Source organism: Artemia sp. Qi Xiang Cuo, chromosome 14 (genome assembly GCF_049724085.1).
Source record: "Artemia sp. Qi Xiang Cuo chromosome 14, ASM4972408v1, whole genome shotgun sequence".
Classification (NCBI taxonomy): Eukaryota; Metazoa; Arthropoda; class Branchiopoda; order Anostraca; family Artemiidae; genus Artemia; species Artemia sp. Qi Xiang Cuo.
This window is the reverse complement of record NC_142807.1, coordinates 36,992,805-37,012,428: the sequence shown is the minus strand read 5'-3', so window position 1 is coordinate 37,012,428 and position 19,624 is coordinate 36,992,805. Positions and strand designations below refer to the sequence as shown.

The 19,624-nt window shown below is 37.2% G+C and overlaps 2 protein-coding genes across 4 annotated transcripts in view; one reads left to right on the top strand and one right to left on the bottom strand.

The window, feature by feature from the left end:
• The window catches only part of LOC148944419 (mitochondrial S-adenosylmethionine carrier protein), a 177,131-nt gene extending 158,488 nt beyond the window's left edge, over positions 1-18,643 (bottom strand). For all 3 annotated transcript variants that reach the window (XR_016142803.1, XM_089099733.1, XM_089099732.1), the window contains exon 1: positions 18,608-18,643. Coding sequence is in view for 2 of the 3 variants with exons in the window: in XM_089099733.1 (XP_088955859.1) it covers positions 18,608-18,631 (24 nt within the window). In the remaining variant the exon portion in view is untranslated. The remainder of the gene's footprint in view (positions 1-18,607) is intronic.
• A 202-nt stretch (positions 18,644-18,845) lies between these two features.
• The window catches only part of deltaCOP (coatomer subunit delta), a 68,634-nt gene continuing 67,855 nt past the window's right edge, over positions 18,846-19,624 (top strand). The window contains exon 1 of the mRNA XM_089100175.1: positions 18,846-18,961. The gene's annotated coding sequence lies outside the window, so the exon portion shown is untranslated. The remainder of the gene's footprint in view (positions 18,962-19,624) is intronic.

Genomic DNA, 19,624 nt, shown 5'->3' with positions numbered 1-19,624 from the left:
GTTACTATGGGCCATGGTTTGCTCTTTACTAGGTTGCAGCTGCTGCTGCAACCATGATAAAGATCTTGTGGGCCAGCTATACACCTTGCAACACACCTCTGAGCTCCTTTGATTAGGCTATTATCATTCTTATCGGAAGGGGAGGAGGGACATGCACAAAAGTCGAAAACAGGTCTGACTATAGCCTTGGAAAGACTGTATGAGAGTGGCTTGTTATGGTACATTTGAGAAGAGACTAATGTTTCAATTTGTTCTTGAAACTGTTTGTTGCATGTGACCATGGAGCGTAAGTTGTTTATCTGTCAGTACTCCTAGATCCCTTTCTTCAGGATGTAGTTTCAAAAAATTGGGATTGGACATGGTAATGGGGGTTCTTGCTACCAAAGTGAAGGACACTGCATTTTGATATGCTGAACTCAACCTTAAACCTTACCTTAAATCGCACTTGCCAGCGATAAGGACGAATCCTGTAGACGCCGGTCAATGATAATGGTGACTCAGCTCATCGGGTGCATCCCAAACTGTGCGCCATGGCTTGCTGCACCAATCTCTGTCAACAGCTGACTTGAAGGCTTCAGTATCAGGGGACATGACTGCATTCTGGCTAAGGGAATTCCATAGGCCAACCACACGGTTGGAGAAAAATTTGTTTCGCAGCCTGGTATTAGTACTTTCCGGTAGAGCTTCAGGGGGTGCCCTCTTGTTCTTGACGAACTATCTAACTGGAATAAGTCAAAGAAGCTAATAGGACAGCAACAGCAACCTTATAAGACAATCGAAATATATTTTCTTGTGATTATTATCGCTTCTAATCAGCAGTTGTACCAAACCAATCCTGCTCAACTCATCCTCAGAGCTATACTGTGGTGTTTATCCTCCCCATAGTATGGTGCAGACGGTTTGATATCATTCTATTTTCCCTTCTTGTTTTAGTTTTATTTTTGTGTTTAAAGCTTTTTCCAATAGGCAATGATTAGAAGTCCTCCAAAAAAAAGTCCCCCCAGATCCCAAATCAAATTCCAGTGAAAGTGTCATAGTGAAAGATACCCATCCTGGCTGGTCAAGCACGCTATCTCGAAGTTCTAATGATGGCTCAAATTTGGAGAATAGGACAATGATAAGTGTAGGGGCTAATGTAACCATAAATGATAATAATGGGTTCAAGAGGTCCTCTATAGAAGTTCTAAAAAAAGGAAAAAAATCTCCCCAATTAAAAGCATTTCCCCTCTCCCTGCCCAAGATCCTCAACCCAACAACTTAGGAATTTACCTTAAAATTACTCCCACTACCCCCTTTGAAATAAAAATGATCACTGCAATAAGAGTTGCAATTTTTAAATTGCTAAAATCAATGTTCTCTCTTAACATTAACCATGATGGATCTCTGCTAATAGCTGTAGAAGATCTGAAATCAGCAGATACAATAATTAACCTTAAATCCCTTCTGAATATCCCAATTATTGCATCTAATTGGAACCCAAAACAATCAAACACAAAAATAGTAGTTTATAATGGTCCCCCAGAGATATCTACTCAGGAGTTAAAAGGAGGGCTCTCAGATAGGGCTGGAAACATAATCCCAGTTGAGGATGTTACCCAACTTGGACAACCTTACTCTAATGGCCTAAAAACAAGTAGATCCTTCTCATTCATACTGAAGGATAAAATTGATATCCTAGAAAAATTATTCCTATTTGGGCAAATCAAACCAGACAAGGCATACAAACCTAAGCCTATCCAGTGTCAGAAGAGTTTCAAACTGGGACACACGACAAACAAATGAAATGAAATTCTCCAAGAGTGTAGTAATTGTAAATCTTTCCATCCTAAAGAGCTGACAACTTGCAACAACACCCAGCCTACATGCATCAATTGCAAAGGCCCACATGAATCTACAAATAAATCATTATGCCCTGCATACAAGAAAAGAGCTCTAACACTCCAAATATCAACAGAGAAAGCCATCCAATACCCCTTTGCAGCAATAGAAGCAAATGCTGCCCCACAATACCAAATAAAGCCTGTAATGAAACCAACCAAAACCCCCAAGTCAAATGCCCCTAATGCATCAAGCACCCCATATAAAACACCATCTTCTAAGCCCCCTAGCTCAAATCCCTATCAGAAGGAATCACCAAGCCAACAAGCCTCCTTGTCTGGTGAGATGAGGTCAGCCTGGCCCCCCCTCCCAAGAGGAAACAAACAAGTAACACTACCAGGAATCAACTCCTTAACCAACAAACAGGATGCACAACCAAAAATGCAATCCCCAAATATATGCTTATTCATTCTAAACTGTAATGCAGTTCAGGCCATGAACATACATCAAATACAGAAAACAAAAATCATTGCAGAATTGGCAAAAATCTACATCCCTGATGATACGCTCATTCAAGAAAAATAAGACCTTGCTCTACTTTTAATAAAGCTGAACATTAATACACTGTCATATGAAGAATAAATCAACAACATAACATATATCAATACTCCAATGGAATGTAAGATCACTCACAGAAAATAAGCTAAATGAACTAATATCATTTATGGATAATAATTCCATTAATATTGCTTGCCTCCAGGAAACTCATTTAACCCAATATCAACAAATTAAGTCTCCGGGATATTTTATCCTGAGAAAGGATAGATCTTCAGAGAGAAAAGGAGGTGGGGTAGCTTTATTAGTTAATAATAATATAAAATTTTGTGGCATCAATTTTCCAGATTTTGCCAATGATGTTGATGTAATTGGTATCAATGTTTGGCTGAATAATTTAAAAACCTACATAATAAGCTTTTATAACCCTAATGGCCAAACTACAGATGCCAAGGATTTCTTTAATTATATAAATAATTCTAATATGTTAAAAAATATCATTATTTGTGGTGATTTCAATGCCCACAGCCTTTTGTGGGGGACTAAACCAGCAAATAAAGCTGGTAAATTCACTGAGAATATGACTTCAAATAATAATGAATTAGCTGTTGCTACCCCTCCAAACCTGAACACATATTTCAACCCCAAAAGTGGCAGATTCTCCACAATTGACCTACAAATTGTGTCATCAAATTTTTTGAACAAAATTTACATAAATAAAACTGATAGTCTATGTACTGACGACTTTGCTATAGTTTGCTCCCTAAATGAACCTGCTGAAACTTTATCTCATACCTCCAAATACATCAACACTAAAGCAAATTGGTCTATATTCCAAAACAAGCTAAATGATGAAATTACAAGTTTCACCGAAAGTTCTTGCATTTGTAACACAACAGTTGACACACATGCTGAAGCCTTGACATCTTTACTAGTAAATACAGCTAATCATGCTATCCCCAAGACAACACCTAAGAAAACATTCCCTAAACAAATTCCTAAAGCATGGTGGACAAATGAGTGCCTAAATAAATGGAGGATAAAAAAGGCAGCTAGGACAGAATTCATAAGAAAAACATCACCAAGTACATACTTAAAAAAAATTACAAGCAGAATCTAATATAAAAAGGACTATAATAGATGCTAAATATAATTACTGGAATAATTTTGCAAATAATCTCTCCAGAGAAACTCATGAGCCAATTGTACATAAAGTCATAAGCCACATCTGTGGGAAAAAGACTTCCTCCAACCCACTCCTGTATGAGCTTATACATCAAAGCAAACTGTCCACAATTCCTATGAACCCAAGTTACCAACCACGCCCAGGATCCGAGTACATAACCAATCCATTTTCAATCCAGGAATTGAATAATGCAATACATCATATTAGGACCAAAACTAGCAGCAGTTATGACAATATACACCCTACATGGATAAAGAATCTCACACCTTCATACAAACAAGAACTGCTAAATTGTTATAATCATGCTTGGACATCTTCTAGGTTCCCCAATATATGGAAATGTTCGTCCCTCATACCAATCCTAAAGAAAAATAAACCAAAAGATAAGCCTGAGTCTTATAGGCCCATAATGATTATACCTGTGATGGGAAAAATAATGAAGAAAATGATACATCAAAGACTCCTCAGGTTTGTTGAAAAAAATAATATGATTCCACACACTCAAACGGGATTCAGGAAACACCACTCCTGAACAGATGCTTTCATTTTGCTAACAAATGCAATAAATGAATCTTTCTCAAAAAATAATGTCCTAGTTGCAGCTTTCCTAGATTTTGAAGGGGCATATGACAATGTGAACCACCAAATCCTTTTAAATAAACTTGCGAACCTTGGTGTACCCCCAAGCTAGTATCCTTTATTAAATCGTTCATAGAAGTGCAAAGTTTCCTCGTTTGTGTTGGTTCAGCCTCTTCACCCCAAAAGACAATAGCCAAAGGCCTACCTCAGGGAGCAGTCCTCAGTTGCCTCCTATTTGCCCTATATCTCTGGGATATGAACCTACACCACACGAATCTACAATATGCTGATGATCTGATGCTATGGACATCTGGCAACACCTTTCAGATAGCACAGTCAAATCTGCAAAAGTCACTTTTCCAGTTCGAAAAATTCTCTCAACATTCAGATTTACCCATTGCACCCACCAAGTCAAAAATAATCCAATTTCACTGGAAGCGAAACCATGTTAATGCAAAACTAACTCTAAATAAAACAACTATTCCAAAAGATAATCATATTAATTACCTAGGTCTCATGCTTGACCAAAAACTTAATTTCCACCTCCACATTTCAAACACAATAAAAAAATGCTATAGAAAAGCAAATATACTAAAAAGACATCTTTCCACACCCTGGGGTTGTAAGGAGAAAACCTTACTCCAGTTTTAAAAAATCACATATAAGACCCCATATTGACTATGGGCTCATCGTCTATGGTGCATGTGCAAAGACCCAGATACAAAAAATTGAAACAACACAAAATGATGTAATACGTCTCATATTTGGTCTTAGGAAACCCACAAGCACCAAGTTTCTGCTTATGGAGAGTGGATTAACAACAATAAGGGAGAGACGTAGCTTTCTCTTGACAAAACATCTTACAAAAATTGAATCAAATAGCTCACACACATTACATAATTGGTTAAGAAATCCAGCCATGTATAGAGGTATTGCAGATGAGTATGCCAATATTCAAAAGAAGTTCCCTGTACCTGCAAATTCTATTGCACCTACTTTCCCCCAATCCCCTCCATGGAATTGGTCATTTCCCATAATAAATACTGAATTTTCAAAATGGAATAAAGATTTAGCCCCCATTGCTTTTGTCCAGAAAAAATTTGCAGAAATTAATACAATTACCTATAAAAATCACTTCCAAATATTTTTGATGGGTCGAAAATGAATGAGAAGGTCGCAAGTGGTGCTTTCCTTCCTCACCTGAAAATTGCAATGGGTGAGAGATTATTTAATAATTTATCTATAATATCTGCTGAGTTAAATGCCATAATCATGGCATTAGAACACCTTAAGCAAAAACAACCTTTGATTGCAAATTCGAATAATATTATCATCTATTCCGACTCTATCAAGCCTTGAGTTGCTGGCCTCAGCTCCCCAATATAAGTTGGAAATTGACACTTACCATTGTCTCAGTATTATTGATAAGCTTGCTTCAAGTGGCATAAAAACTTATTTTCAGTATATTCCTAGCCACTCTGGCATAAGTGGTAATCATCAGGTTGATGAAATAGCTAAAAATGCTATAAATATTGACCAGCCAAGTGGGACACCAATCCTAATTAGATATATTTTCCGATGGAGGCTATCAGATATTAATTTTAATAAGATTAATCCTATCCTCTCCCCCTTTCCCAATAAGTATCTTTCTAAAATCTATCATAGAATTCGTTCTGGAACAAATGGACTAAATTTCCTTGCATTCTCATTTAAGCTTTCTAATTCAAGTGGTTCAATTCCCCTGTCCCCTCTTTGCAGGCATTGTAATATGAATAATGAAACAATTGACCATTGCCTATTTGAATGTAATATGCTGACGTCTGCACAACATACCTTGCTTTGTAAACTGTTAAAATACTTCAAATACCACAAAATCTCACTATCAGCCAAGAGCTTAGCCAACTATACCTGCACACAGAGCACAGAAATCGATATCTATCATCTTATATTTGAACTCCTTGAGTCAAAAGATCTACTGAAAGATATCTCAGAATATCAAATAAATAAGAGACAACCAAGACAGTAGCTCTGTAGCCCACAGAGTGAAGCAAAAAGAAGAGGGCTAAATAGTACCAACTGAATAGCCCGCCTGCTGTGAATTAGAAGAAGAGAAGAAGGGATGATATCGTGGTTGCAGATCAATTTGTATGTCATCAATACATCCCCTTGCTTGCGTCAGTATGTGAGAGATGGTATATTGAGCCTCTGGAGTCTGGTAGAATATGGCAAATTTTGAAAACCCCTTATGCATTTTGTTGCTCACCGCTGCATTGATTCCAGAATCGATTGGTCAAGCTTGCTAACTGGCGTGGCAATGAATATCCCAAATTCTACTTTTGGTCAGATGAGGCCCTTTAGGAGCTTAGTAATCACTGCTGGAGATCTACTGCAGAACGTTCTCTTTATTATACCGAGAGTTTGGTTGGCTTTGGCTACTGCAGACTGCATGTGTAAGTTGAATTTAAGCTTGTTATCAACCAAGACTCCCAGATCTTTTTCGCAGTGACTGGTTGTAAGTGGCTGTTTTGAACCACCATTGGATTCCATACTGGCTGAGAGGGTTGTTTGCTCCAAAATGTATGACCTTGCATTTCTGGATATTAAATTCTAGTCGCCAGGTTTTTGCCCATGTTGAGAGTGCGTCGAGATCTGCTTGGATGTCTTTGGTACTTTGGGGGTCATAAATTGGACCGATTATTTTGGAATCATCAGCATACAAGCATATCTTATTCTTTATGATTGAAGATGCATCATTAATATAGATGTTGAATAGAGTTGGGCCCAAAACCGTGCCTTGGGGTACTCCGCTTTCTACATCTGCTGATTCTGAGAAGAAAATTGATCCACCGTCCCCAAATACTCTTACCACATGCTTCCTGTTAGTAAGAAATTGCATCGTCCAATTTATGACTTCATTGTGGAGGCCTATTGCGTGGAGTGTTAGTCTCCTGTGACGTACTTTATTGAACGCGGATCCCGTGTATATAAGTTCTGTGACAAGCTCATAAGCATCAATGAGGTTAGTATCAACTGATAGACTGGGGCGGAAGTCATGTTAGCTAGGAGATAGTAGCTTGTTCGCATTTAGGTGTTCAATAATGGTTGAGTTAACTATGCCTTCAAGAACTTTTCCCACTCCCGAGGGGAGACTAATTGGTTGATAGTTGCTGGCTTCATCTCTGCTGCTTCCTTTATGAACAGGTGAAATGTAAGCTTCCTTCCAATCTTGTGGGATAGATTTAGTATTTAGAGACTTTTGGAATAGTAGGGTGAGAGGATGTGATAGCACTGCATACGTCTCCTTTAAAAGCCGAGGGGAGACTCCGTCAGGTCCTGTTGATTTATTTGGGTTAATCTTTTTTAGTCGAGTCTCTACATCTACTTTAGTAATATTGATGGGCTGCATACTTTTATGAGTTTCGTACTGGGGGGGGGGGGTCTGGAAGTGGGGCATTATCTGCAACTATGAATACTGAAATGAAGTGTTTATTTAATGCATTAGCTATCTCCCTTGGGTCGCAAATTTTTGATCCATCTTGTACAAGTTGAGTGACAGAATGCCTTCCAGGCTTACCCAATGACACATATCTCCAAAATTTCTTAGGGTTAGTTTTTGTTGCAGCTGCCACTGATTCCTCATACTTCTCGGTGGTAGTTCTGGTGAGACTTCTCAGCCGGTTACGCGCCTGTTTATATTTCGTGTAATAGTCAGCCTGGTTTTGATTCTTTGTGTACAGCTTCCAGTATTTCTTTTTTCTGTTCTTAGCCTTTAATTTCTTTAGTGATAAACGGGAGGATTTTTGGTTTCCTTTTCCATTTTGTAGAAGAGTGATTTTCAATAGCCTTCAATAATATTCTTTTCATAGTTGTCCATGACTCTTCCACATCTGTATTCTCAATGAAAGACCAATTACATTGAGTCAGTTCCTGACGAATTAGACTGTAATCAGTGTACACGTGTTTTGTAAATTCTAGTCTTTGAGGATACAGTCTAAAACTGCAACTTGTGACAATTTGGTCACTAGCTCCAAATGGTGGTAGGGGCTTGATACTTATTATAGACTCTTATAATAAGATCAAGTAGTGGAGGATCAAGTAGTGAAGGGTTCTGACCGTTTCTATATCTTGTTGGGAAGTTAACTGTCTGGTACAAAGAATGATTAAATAGGCACTCCAGGAATGGTCTTATTAAACTATTTTCAGAAAAACCGAATCCGTTGACCCATTGAATATTTGGGAGATTAAAATCACCAACAATAATTATGTTTCCTCGTAGCTTCATTTTAATATCAATTGAAGTACTCATAGCAAGTAGGGAGGATTCAAGGCTAGGTGAACTGGGGCTTCTATACATGCAACCAATGTAAAATGGCACACAAGGTAGGAGGACAGATATCCACACTTGTTCAATATATGGTTCATAATCTGAATTAATATCTATGCTTCCTACCTTCAGAGAGCTTCAGATGTATATGGCTATTCCTCTTCCTCCTTCTCTATATAAGTTGGTGACCAGGGTATAATCAGGTATCTGGATCTGGGTATCTCCAAGAGGAGTATTGATCCATTTAGGTTTAATCTCGTAGAAAGCGTAAACGTCTGCTTTTTCCGTCGAAACGGCATATTTTATCTCATGGAGCTTTGACGTTAAACAATCTACATTACTGAAGACGACTTTCAGACCCTTGTTCATCCAATGCGAGCAACTTTTATTCGGACTGTGTGCGTTATTATCCATATCATTACATTCCCAACACTCTATGTTGCTGTGGTTTGAATCATCACTCATGAAAACAGTCTGCTTGGAAAGAATACAGCTTACTGATCTCGCACTGTAAAAAGAATGCATTCTTAATTTTAATATCTAGGTCCTGTGCAGCAGTTATTGCAGGTTCAAGTGGTTCAAGCATTTGGTTAAGTATGGTTTTGTATTTCAGCTGCACTAGCGCCACTATGGGCATTACCCTTAAAAACAGGACACTTCCATTCGCAACCTAATCTCTTTGTCATTTTTGTCAGAAGATTATACTCGGGTTTGCTAATTTCAAGGCAATTGATTAAGTCATTGTTTACAAATGTCACAGTTCATTGCACTAGATTCTTCATTCAGATTCTCATCACAAGCAGCGCAAATGTCTTTGCCTTTTTTTGGGCTTTCTCGATGCCTTTTTGGTGGCATTCTGCAGCTTTCAGGCACTGATATCAATGCAACACCAAATAAACGCAACTCAGGTAACAGGTAACAGAACGCAACCAAGAACACGAGAACGCAGCGCCGCTAGGTAGCGTTAGTGTAAAGTCCAAACGTTAGGATAAATTCTAAGAAAAAAACAGCTAAGTCTATAAGAATCACACTATTCCAGCATGATACACGTATTTTTCTCTTATTAGTTCAATATCATCACAACAAATTAATCACTTGGTGCCACAGTTTTCACAATTTTTTCACAGACAAGCTAAACTAGGTGTATCTTATCCAAATAGAAAATCATCTTGTAGCCAAAGTGGCCAAACTTGTGCTAATATTTGAATTTTAAGAAATTACAAGCAGACTTTGTAAAATTTGCAGACCTAAAGAGTTTGAACTTGTTGGTATAGAGAGTAATAGTATTTTCTATTCTTTTGACCATACTGTTGATGTAGGTGATAAATGAGTCCAACCAGTTATAAAGCCCATAACCTAATCAACTGTATCTGTGTGGGTTACCTGCTGCTGTAAGATTCAATCTGAGATGAATGTGAGCTACCTTGTCAAAAGCCTTTGACAGGTCCGTATGGATCCCTTTATCTATGTAATCTGTTATGATGTTGTGGCCTATTTCTTGAGAAGATTGGCCTCAACTGATCTCCCTGGCTGAAACCCATGCTGGTGACAGGACTATATATTGCTGGCAAGGAGACATGTTAAAATTTCAGCATTAAGAATCTGCTAAAAGGTTTTATACACCACTGGTGTAATACTGACAGGCCTGTTCTAGCACTTCAAGTTTCTTTTCGACAGCTGGGGAGGGCGAGTTGAATAGATGGCATCAGTTTAGGGTTGTTGTAAAGTGGGCTATAAGGAAGAGGACAAACTAATCCACTGGCAAAAACCAATGCAAGATGCTTAAAAAGTTCAACAATATCCTTCAAGCTGCTTACCTCTCTGGCAACATCTGTATGAACTGTTTTGACTGACCATCTTTGTAAGTTCTGGAGGAGAGAAGGAAACTAGAAGAAAATCTGAAAATCCAATAGTCTAATTAAAAGTTTCCTCAACTTAAAGAAGGAAGAACTCTGATAATAACATTTAGTTCAAATGAGGTTATACATAATTATGTTCTTATTTACTTTAATATATAGTAAAGATTATGATCTGGTTCTACTTACTAAAGTATGCCCTAAGAATATCAAGAGTAGATTAGAAGATATGTATATTCAGTTGCTCAGTTACCAAATCACCTCTAATCTCCCATCAAAAGAATGCAAGTGTGGAGTCCTAGCTTATGTAAAAGCAGCATATATTGTCTGTGAACTTTATATAGAATCTAGCTTGCCATCCCTGGAGACCATTTGGTTTGATATCACAGACCAAGGCCAAGACGTATGAAAAACCAGGATTGGATGTGTATACTGTAGTCCCTCAACTCCCTCCTCCATTGACACTGAGTATGCACTCTCAAATATGTTCTGCAAAGCCACAGAAATTTCAAGGGTGATTTTCTTATAGGAGGTAACATTAATTTTCCTAATCTCTTGTGGAAGGAAGGGTTTCTGTATAACCCAGTTACTTGTAGTTCATCCACCATCAGTCCCTTTATTGATTGTATTCATGATCTCTCTGCTTTCCAAGCAATCAACCAAACCCACATATTTTCACCCCCACCAACAAAACCAACATTACTTGACCTAGTCTTTGTTAACAATAGTGAACTGATTCAAAGGATAAATTATCTCCTGCCTATTGGTAAAAGTGACCACCTCACCACTGAATTAGTTACCCATAGACACAAAGCAAGAAATAAGACACAAAAAAAGATATTTACAGACTGCAAGGCAATTAGGGTAATATTGAGGCAGATTAACTGGGAGTTGACTGTCCAGGGTGGGACCAACAAGCAGTGGGATAAATTCTTGGCTCTATTCATGGAAACTTGGCAATAGAACACAATCGGAAGTTTTACACCCATACCTAAGAGCTTACCAGACATGAAAGCTAGCAAAGACAACAAAGAAACTTAAAGAAATGCCATTGGAGAAAAAAGGATAAGCCAGGCCATTATGAGAAATATATCAAACCCCAAAATAAATAATGAATCTCATCAAACAACTGTACCATTATTTTGAGACAAGACTTGCCAACCAAAGCAAGTTGAACCCTAAGAAATTCTGGAACTAGACCCCGGCGCCGCGCCAGCGGATCGACCGAACGCCGCCGACGAGAGGCCCGGTCGAGTGCGACCGAAGTGTCGTAACGCCGCAGGCACGCCGCCGGCGCGCCACAGGCACACCGCCGCCGGCAGAGGCGGCGGCGTTCAGTCGACTTTAAATTATTTTTACAGCAATTCTTTATTGCATCAACCGCAAAGTCGGAGCTTTTCCTTCTCGTGTGGTTTAGTATTTCGATTTTCCTGATTAGAAATCAAGCAGAGCTTGCACCATCCCCGAATTTCCGGGTATTTCCCCAAAAATCTATGCGTCACCCCGAATAAAAATTTGGTTCCCCGAATCCCCGAAAATCATGCAATCACGGTGCCACCCCTAGTGATTTATCACCAGTGACTTTCCTTGCCAAATATTACTTTGTATACCATAATTCTTCACTGCTCTCTTGTTCATTAATTTTCGTCTCTTTTGTTACTTTGCATAAAAACCAGACAGATGCAATATGCTATTGCAAATATTGCAATATACACTGTTCATCATATGTTGACAAAAAAAGTATCGTCTTTATGAAATGAGTTTAAATCATTTTGAATGCAGTTTCCCAATCGCTATTTCTTACATCATTCGTAGTCAAGAATTTTATTTTCAAGTTGAATAGAATTATAGAACGCATTCACTACTATACAGCTTCAGCCTTTTGTTGGATTTTGAAATTGACAGCTGACAGATTGTTTCTACAGCTGAATTGTAAGTTTGCAGATTTTTTTTGTCGTTTTTAGATAAGATTTTCTTAATGTTTAATACTCAATTATTGAACACCTTATAGAAAATACAATCTTCTTTCTGGAACATTTTTGCCCCCCCCCCCCCTCCAAAAAAAAACATCCTTCGGTTGAGACAAAATTTAGCTATAGACTAAGCTATGTACAAGGTTGGGGAATTAAAGATTAAACCGGAAGTTACCCCAAAAATATGATTCATAAATAAATTGTAAATTATTGCCTATAGGGGGGAAGGATAGGGGGCTATCATTTTTAAATGATAATACCTCATTTTTTTATTGAAAGCAGGGATGCTAAAAGATAATTATTTTTTTCATTTAAAGTGGAGATAGAAGAAAATGATATCAAATTCCCTGGGAAACCATTGAAATATTTTGATAGACCCAGGGCCCTCCATTAGGACTTGTTCATTGTCTTGGGTATTTTGTGATTTTTCGTATGCTACTGGTCTTATTTGGCTTTTGTGTGTGCTCCCTTTTAATTTGATTCTTTGGATCTTATGGAATGCCATGGCATATCTGTCACTCAGTTTTCCAATAATTTGAGGTATATCTGAATAATTTCGACATTTTTGTTGTTGTCTTTGTACCCCTTTACTCATACCCTCAATTTCTTTTTTCAAGGAACACTAAGCTGTTTAACGTTATTTTGCGTGTTTTTTTTAAACAGATAGTGACATTGTTAATTATTCAGTAAATTATTTTTCTAATGAATGCTGAGACGGTATCCTATCAAGGTGGTATCCAGAGGGGGGGGGGGGTAGGGAGGTATTATAGAGGGGAGGGGGTAGGTGACGAACTAGGATGAACATTTCCAACATCTTCCTGGAGCTACTTCAGTCTGCATATTATTTCATTCAATTACACTTAAAATGGATGAGCTTTTCATTTTTTTACCTAAGAAAATAGCTGGCACTTCATTTTTCTTCATAGTGAATAAACTATTAAGTGTTTTTTGTGTCACTGTAATTGAAGTGTTCTCATGTGAAGTGTTCATCATATATTTTTCAATTTGATAAATTTACTCTTTTAGATACAGTTTATAATTTGACTGATATTAGGTATTTATCAGTGTATAATTTGGAATGAATCCCCAAAAGAAAAAATGAATAACATCCAAAAGAGCAGCCAAAAGCGAAAAAAAAGCAGCAGTTCAGCCTTATCCTACATGACATATATTCTATAAAGAAGCCAAAAAAAAACTTTAAAATGCATTTTTTTTAAATTGTAATTAAAAACCAGTTTTTAATACAAGAAGGTTTCTTAGGAATCCAAAAGAGCAAAAAAAAAAAACAATCAATATCAAAGTCATCCATTTCAACTGTTTTAAATGTGACAAAACAGATATAGGCAAAGGGCATTATGAAAAAATTAAGCTTTTAAGTTCAAAGTTATATTCAAAGTTTTTACCCAGATAACTTACGAATTTTGCGATATGGTATTTTGAAGTTTTATATGCAGTAATGCTCGATGAAAAAAACTACTAATTTTGATAATTATTTATGTTAAGAATACGTAGCTAATAGGTACTTCAACTACTCGTATTATGCAAGGCTTTTGAAACTCCATAGCCATTTTTTTTCTACTACATTTCTACCTCTCTTGATGAATAACAAAGAAGACCAGTTTCCAGCCAGCGACTTGTGAATTTTTGAACTCATGAATAGGCTCGAATCTGTTGTAAATTTAAGCTGTGATTTGAGAAAGACTGATGAAAACATTAATGTTTGCGGTCAACATTGATCCCGCCGGCGGCAGGCCATCAACATCTTACCGGCGGCGCGATGCTGGTGTCTTACAGGTGGTGCAGCCTGCTGTTTTTTGCCCCGCCGCCGCCAGTCTTCCCTCATCGGCGCAGCGCCGGGGTCTATCTGGAACTATGTATCAAGCAGAGATCACAACTGAAGATCAATAAAATGCTTAACAACAAGTGACAGAAACAAAGTCATTGGCACACAAAGTATAGCTGATCTTCTAAATGAGCAATTTGCATCAGTCTTCACAAATGAACCTGATAATGGTCCCATTCCCAACTTAAAGTACAACATCCAGAAGCAAATGAGTTCCATTACAGTTGCTGCTTCTTGAGTTGAAAAACAACTCAAAAGCCTGGACATCAACAAAAGTGCTGGTCCTGATATCATTCATCCTTGTGTGCCAAAAGAAACTGCTTGTGAAATTGCCCCTGCACTATCTATACTTTTCCAACATTCCCTTGATCATAAGTATGTCCCCTCCCAATGGAAACTAGCCTATATCACACCTATCTTTAAAAAGGGAATAGACCCAAAACTGAAAATTATAGACCTATCAGCCTCATGTCTGCTGTTGCAAAAGTCCTTGAAAGGATTGTTAATGATGCACTTCTTCAACACCTTGTCACTAATGAAATTATCTCCAACAGGCAGCATGGCTTTCTCCCAGTCAATCCCAGGACTTACAAACAGGTTACCCAGTTACTGGACAAAGGCCTTCCTGTTGATTTCATTCTTTTAGACCTTGCCAAAGCATTTGACAAGGTCCCACATCATCAGCTTTGTTTTAAGTTAACAGCAGCAGGAATCCACCATGAATTAGTAGACTGGCTAATGTACTTCCTGGCAGGTAGATCTCAGACTGTACAGCTCTTCACAACAGAAAGCAAATGTACCTACTTCCAGCCCTGTAATTTTCTAATCAGTGTTCCCCAGGGAAAAGTGTTGGGACCCACATTGTTTATTCTTTATATAAATGATATGATTACCAAAGTCAGCAACCACTTAACCCTTTATGCTGATGACTCAAAACTATTTGGTGTACCCAATAAATCATCAATACAATACAACCTTGATCACATTCAGACATGGGCAGATAGGTGGCTTCTCTCTTTCAACATATTAAAATGCATCACCATTCATATTGGTCACAATGATCCTCTGCACAAATATACTATGAATGATAACCAGACATCATCCCCTATTCCTCTCCAAACTTGCACCAGTTGCAAAGACCTGGGAGTCAATATAGATAATCTTCTGAAGTTCCATGAACACTCTGCATCAACTGTTTCCAAAGCAAATTCTAGCCTTTGACTTATTAAGAGAACACTTACCAGCCAATTACATGGAATCTCCTTGAAGCTATACAAGGTAATTGTGAGACCAGTTCTTGACTTCGGAACCTGCATTGCTGGTCCTTTTTACAAAGGTGGTATACAGTTGATTGAAGGTGTACAAATGACAGCCACAAGGTGCATCTCTGGACTAAGTGAGAAACCATTTAGTGAAAGGCTATCTAACCTAAAACTCTCATTCTTGATCTTCTAATGCAAGCACAGTGACATGCTACTCATATATAAATTTGTCAACCAACCTTAAAATAAGCTTTTTACCTGGTTACCCAACACATGACAATGAAGCTTCACAAGCCCAGAGTTAACAGTTGAATCAGACAAGACTTCTTTAGCAAAAGGTTCATCAATGATTGGAACTGTTTAAGCAAGGAGACAGTGTATTCAACATCAGCTGAAGTTTTTAAAAGGGGACTTGACAAAGAATCAGAAGCCAAACCTTCAAGATACAACTGGAGCTGCTCATCATCTGTGTCTCATAAATAGTAATTAATATATATGTATATATAACAGAGTTGTGCAAGGATGCTGATGCTGCTTGTCATACCCAACCAACTTGCATACTCTATCAGAAATTGATGTTTTGTGGCAGTGACTACTCTAAACTAGAGAACAATTGTCCCCTTGATTGTACCTATCTGGATAAATTTCTAGACGGCACTAATAATAATAATCTGTATTTAAATTTAGCTAGGATGAAAGTGAAAACATTATTTGATGCCTTTTTTATGCTCTTTCAAAATACAATAATTGTTTCTATTGCAAATTGCATCTTCAGCCCTTAAAGGGGCTGCAAAGGTATTTCATTTTTGTAACCACACAAAGAAATTATAACCTAACCTACAAAATACTTGATTTTCAATTCAAACCATTTTCCTATCTTTTCAGTTTTTTTTAAATACTGTTAACAAAAATTGTGCTGAATTTTTGAATTTAAAACTTTGCAGTTGAAAATTCAGGGTATATTCCAATTCAAGGTATATATTTGCAAATTAAGGGATGGAGGTAAAGTTCCTGGTAAATTTGCAGTCGGCCATATAATTTAGCTAGGACAAAAGTGAAAACATCAATTAATGCTTTTTTATGCTCTTTCATAATTCATATAAAATACTTCTGGGGCTCCTTTAAGGGCTCAAGATGTAATTTGCAACAGAAACAATTATTTTATTACAAAAGAGCATAAAAAAGGTATCAAATGACATTTTCACTTTCATCCTAGCTAAATTATAGTGGCACCATTTGGGGGGGAGACAGGGGGGCATGCCCCACTTTACACCAGGACGGTCCCAGGCCTGTACTCCTGGATGGTACTCAGGAGTACAGGCCTGTCTCCAGGAAAAAGCACTGCAAGCAGTGTACACTTACCATCATTCCCATAGACTTAACCTTGTTATTGGCAATTGTATGAAGAAAATACAAAGAATTTTGTCAGTACTTTCAGTTTTGCAAACAGTTTATGGTTTTGTCTCCTACAGCAATACTCAATACCATATGTTTGTGGAGGCCTAGAAAACTGCCAATGTGTCTGCTAATGCTTGAAAGGACAGTTGTGACATGTTGGTCTTACTGGTATAGATCAGTGGCTAAAATTCTGGTAAGATATGACTGAATACTTGCAGTTCTTTATATTGTCCAAGAATCTTGTGACAGAGAGGAAGTGGCAGAAGCTAGAGGTCTTGAGAATCAACTAGAGTTGTTCCCCTTCATATTCAGTTTGCATGTCATTTACAAAGTTCTTTCCATGATCCACCCTCTTTCTGAACAACTGCAGGCCCCAGATCTGATATTTCAGATGCCTGTACTTTAATCACCTCAACAAAAAACCAAATGGAAGACAATGTGTGATGTTGAGCATTTTCAAGTCCTATAATGCAAGTAAGGAGATTGTTATTAATGTTGGAGCTGATCTGTTGGAAACAAACACTCTTGCTTCAACCATACAAACAAAACCAAAACAAGTTTAGAATAAATCTGGAAGACTCAGGGACTATTTGACAACATCAACACTTGGAAAGCACAGCACAAGAACAGAAGAGAAAATACAAAGAGAGTTCTACAAGGTTTTGGACAGAGTGGTAAATGAATTTGAAGAGCACTTTTCTGTCCAGCTGCCAGTACTAGAAACCACACAATGCTTTAACCCAAAATTCAAAGACTTCATGAACAAAGATTTACTTCTCAAGATTGTGACATACTTTGACAAGGCTGGCATCAATTTTATAGAGCTGAAGAGTCAAGCTTTGATAGCTTATGCATATGTGTTGCAGCATCCACAGAGACTGGAAAACACTGGAAAACCTAGGAGGATTGAAAGAAGCTTATTCTGAGGTTCTTAAGGTTATAGTCCTCACACTCCTACTCACAAAATGCTCAAATGAATGATTTTTCTCTGTTTTGACATTTGTGAAGGATTACCTTTGGACAACAATGAACAATGAGTGACTTTTGCATTTACTCCTTATGTTCTCTGAAAAGGCTGCAGTAAAGGAGGTTGATTTTGAAAAGCTTGAGGACAACTTCACAAAAATGAAGGCAAGGACATATTTGTTGCTTAAGTAACTGTACATAACATTCAGTTTTTAATTTGTGTGGTAAATGTTCCAACCTGTAGTGATTTTTTAGTCCCTAACCAGGTTGCAAAAGGCAAAATCTAAATAAATTACATTGCTTTAATGTGTATTTGAAGAGTTGTCTACCAAACAGAGTAATTACATTTTGAATTTGGATGGGGGCTCAAAATTGATCTTTGCCCCCCCCCCAGGTCTGAAATGGCACTACTGAGTGCCACCTAGAAATTTACCCTTATCTGTGGTCAGTGTTACCAAGTGGGCTTAAATTACATCTATCCTAGCACACTCTTAGTTGGAAGGTGTGCCACTGGGCTGTAAACAAAGTCACAATAATGTTCTTTTAGCCTATATTTGGTGTAAATGTTTGTAACTGCCATCTCAACAATTGAGCTGAACAAATCAAACACTTATTTTACTCTAAATTAAGGCAATATTTTTTTTTCTAATAAAAATTCTAAAGCTTATAGGCTACACTAGCCTAATTGAAGTCCTTAAAACTAAGTAGCCTAGGTTACAAAATTAATTTTAAATTTTCAGGTTATAATAAAGATTTGAGACTAAAAAATTTCAATTCAATTTCCGAATCTCTGTTTTTTTCATGGATATGATAAAAATCACATAGGATCTATAAAATAGACGCTAACAATTAGGCTATTTAAGTGATCCATGTACACAGAAGATCCACGCTTTCTTTGTTTAAAATATTTGCTTATTTTTTCTGTTGGAATCCTTAATGAAAATATCAAGCTTGCTTGAGTCCTCTAAAAATATTTAGAGAAATATTTTTCTTAAGTTTCTAATTAAAATTACAAACGTTCATAAAACTAAAAGACTTATATAGATGTTGCTTTTTTCAAATATAATCTTCAAATTGTCAGGGATAAAACGTGTCCCATTAAATTTCGTGCAACAGCAGCAACTTGCAAGTCAAACTTGTTATTTATTTTTGTGACAGGCCTAGTTTTCAGAATAGTCTTCTGTCTAGTCTGGTTATTTTGGTAAGCTCTAAAAAAGTTGGCCCATAATGGTTATTTTCTCAAATATATGTCATTATAACGTTCCTAATTGGGAGACCTTAGAGTGAAAGACTTAGGCTAGGCTGACATAGGCCTATAGAAATCATTAATTCTGTCACACTGTGCATAGGCTACTTTATTTTTTTCTCCAATTTATCTAAAGTTTTACTCTAGAGGCAGTAAAATTTCACTTCTGTGTTTTATATAATAGATAAGTAGCCTACATTTTAGTTTAGCTACTTTCTGCTGTCTTTTTTTAGGTTAGGGAAATGACACTTTAAGGGAAAGGTCTATAGACTAAAGTAGGTCCCAGGGAGCTATTTTGAAGTGTCTACTGTAAAATTCTACTTTAGCTACTTTTGGATATCTTGGAAAGGTGTTAGGTTAGGGAAATGAAACTTTCAGGGATGGGTCTACAGGCTAAAGTATGGGAAAATATTTACCAAATCATATTATTGAGTTACAACCAAAGTGAATATACCATTCAATGCCTTTTTTTATGCTCTTTATGAATATAATAATCATTTTTGTTGGAAATGAATTTTAGCCCCCACCCCTATATATACCTATTTAGGGCATATCTATTTGCACATTAGGGGGGTGGGGGTAATTTTATTTTTGATGTAAATGAGAGGTAAGTTTAAA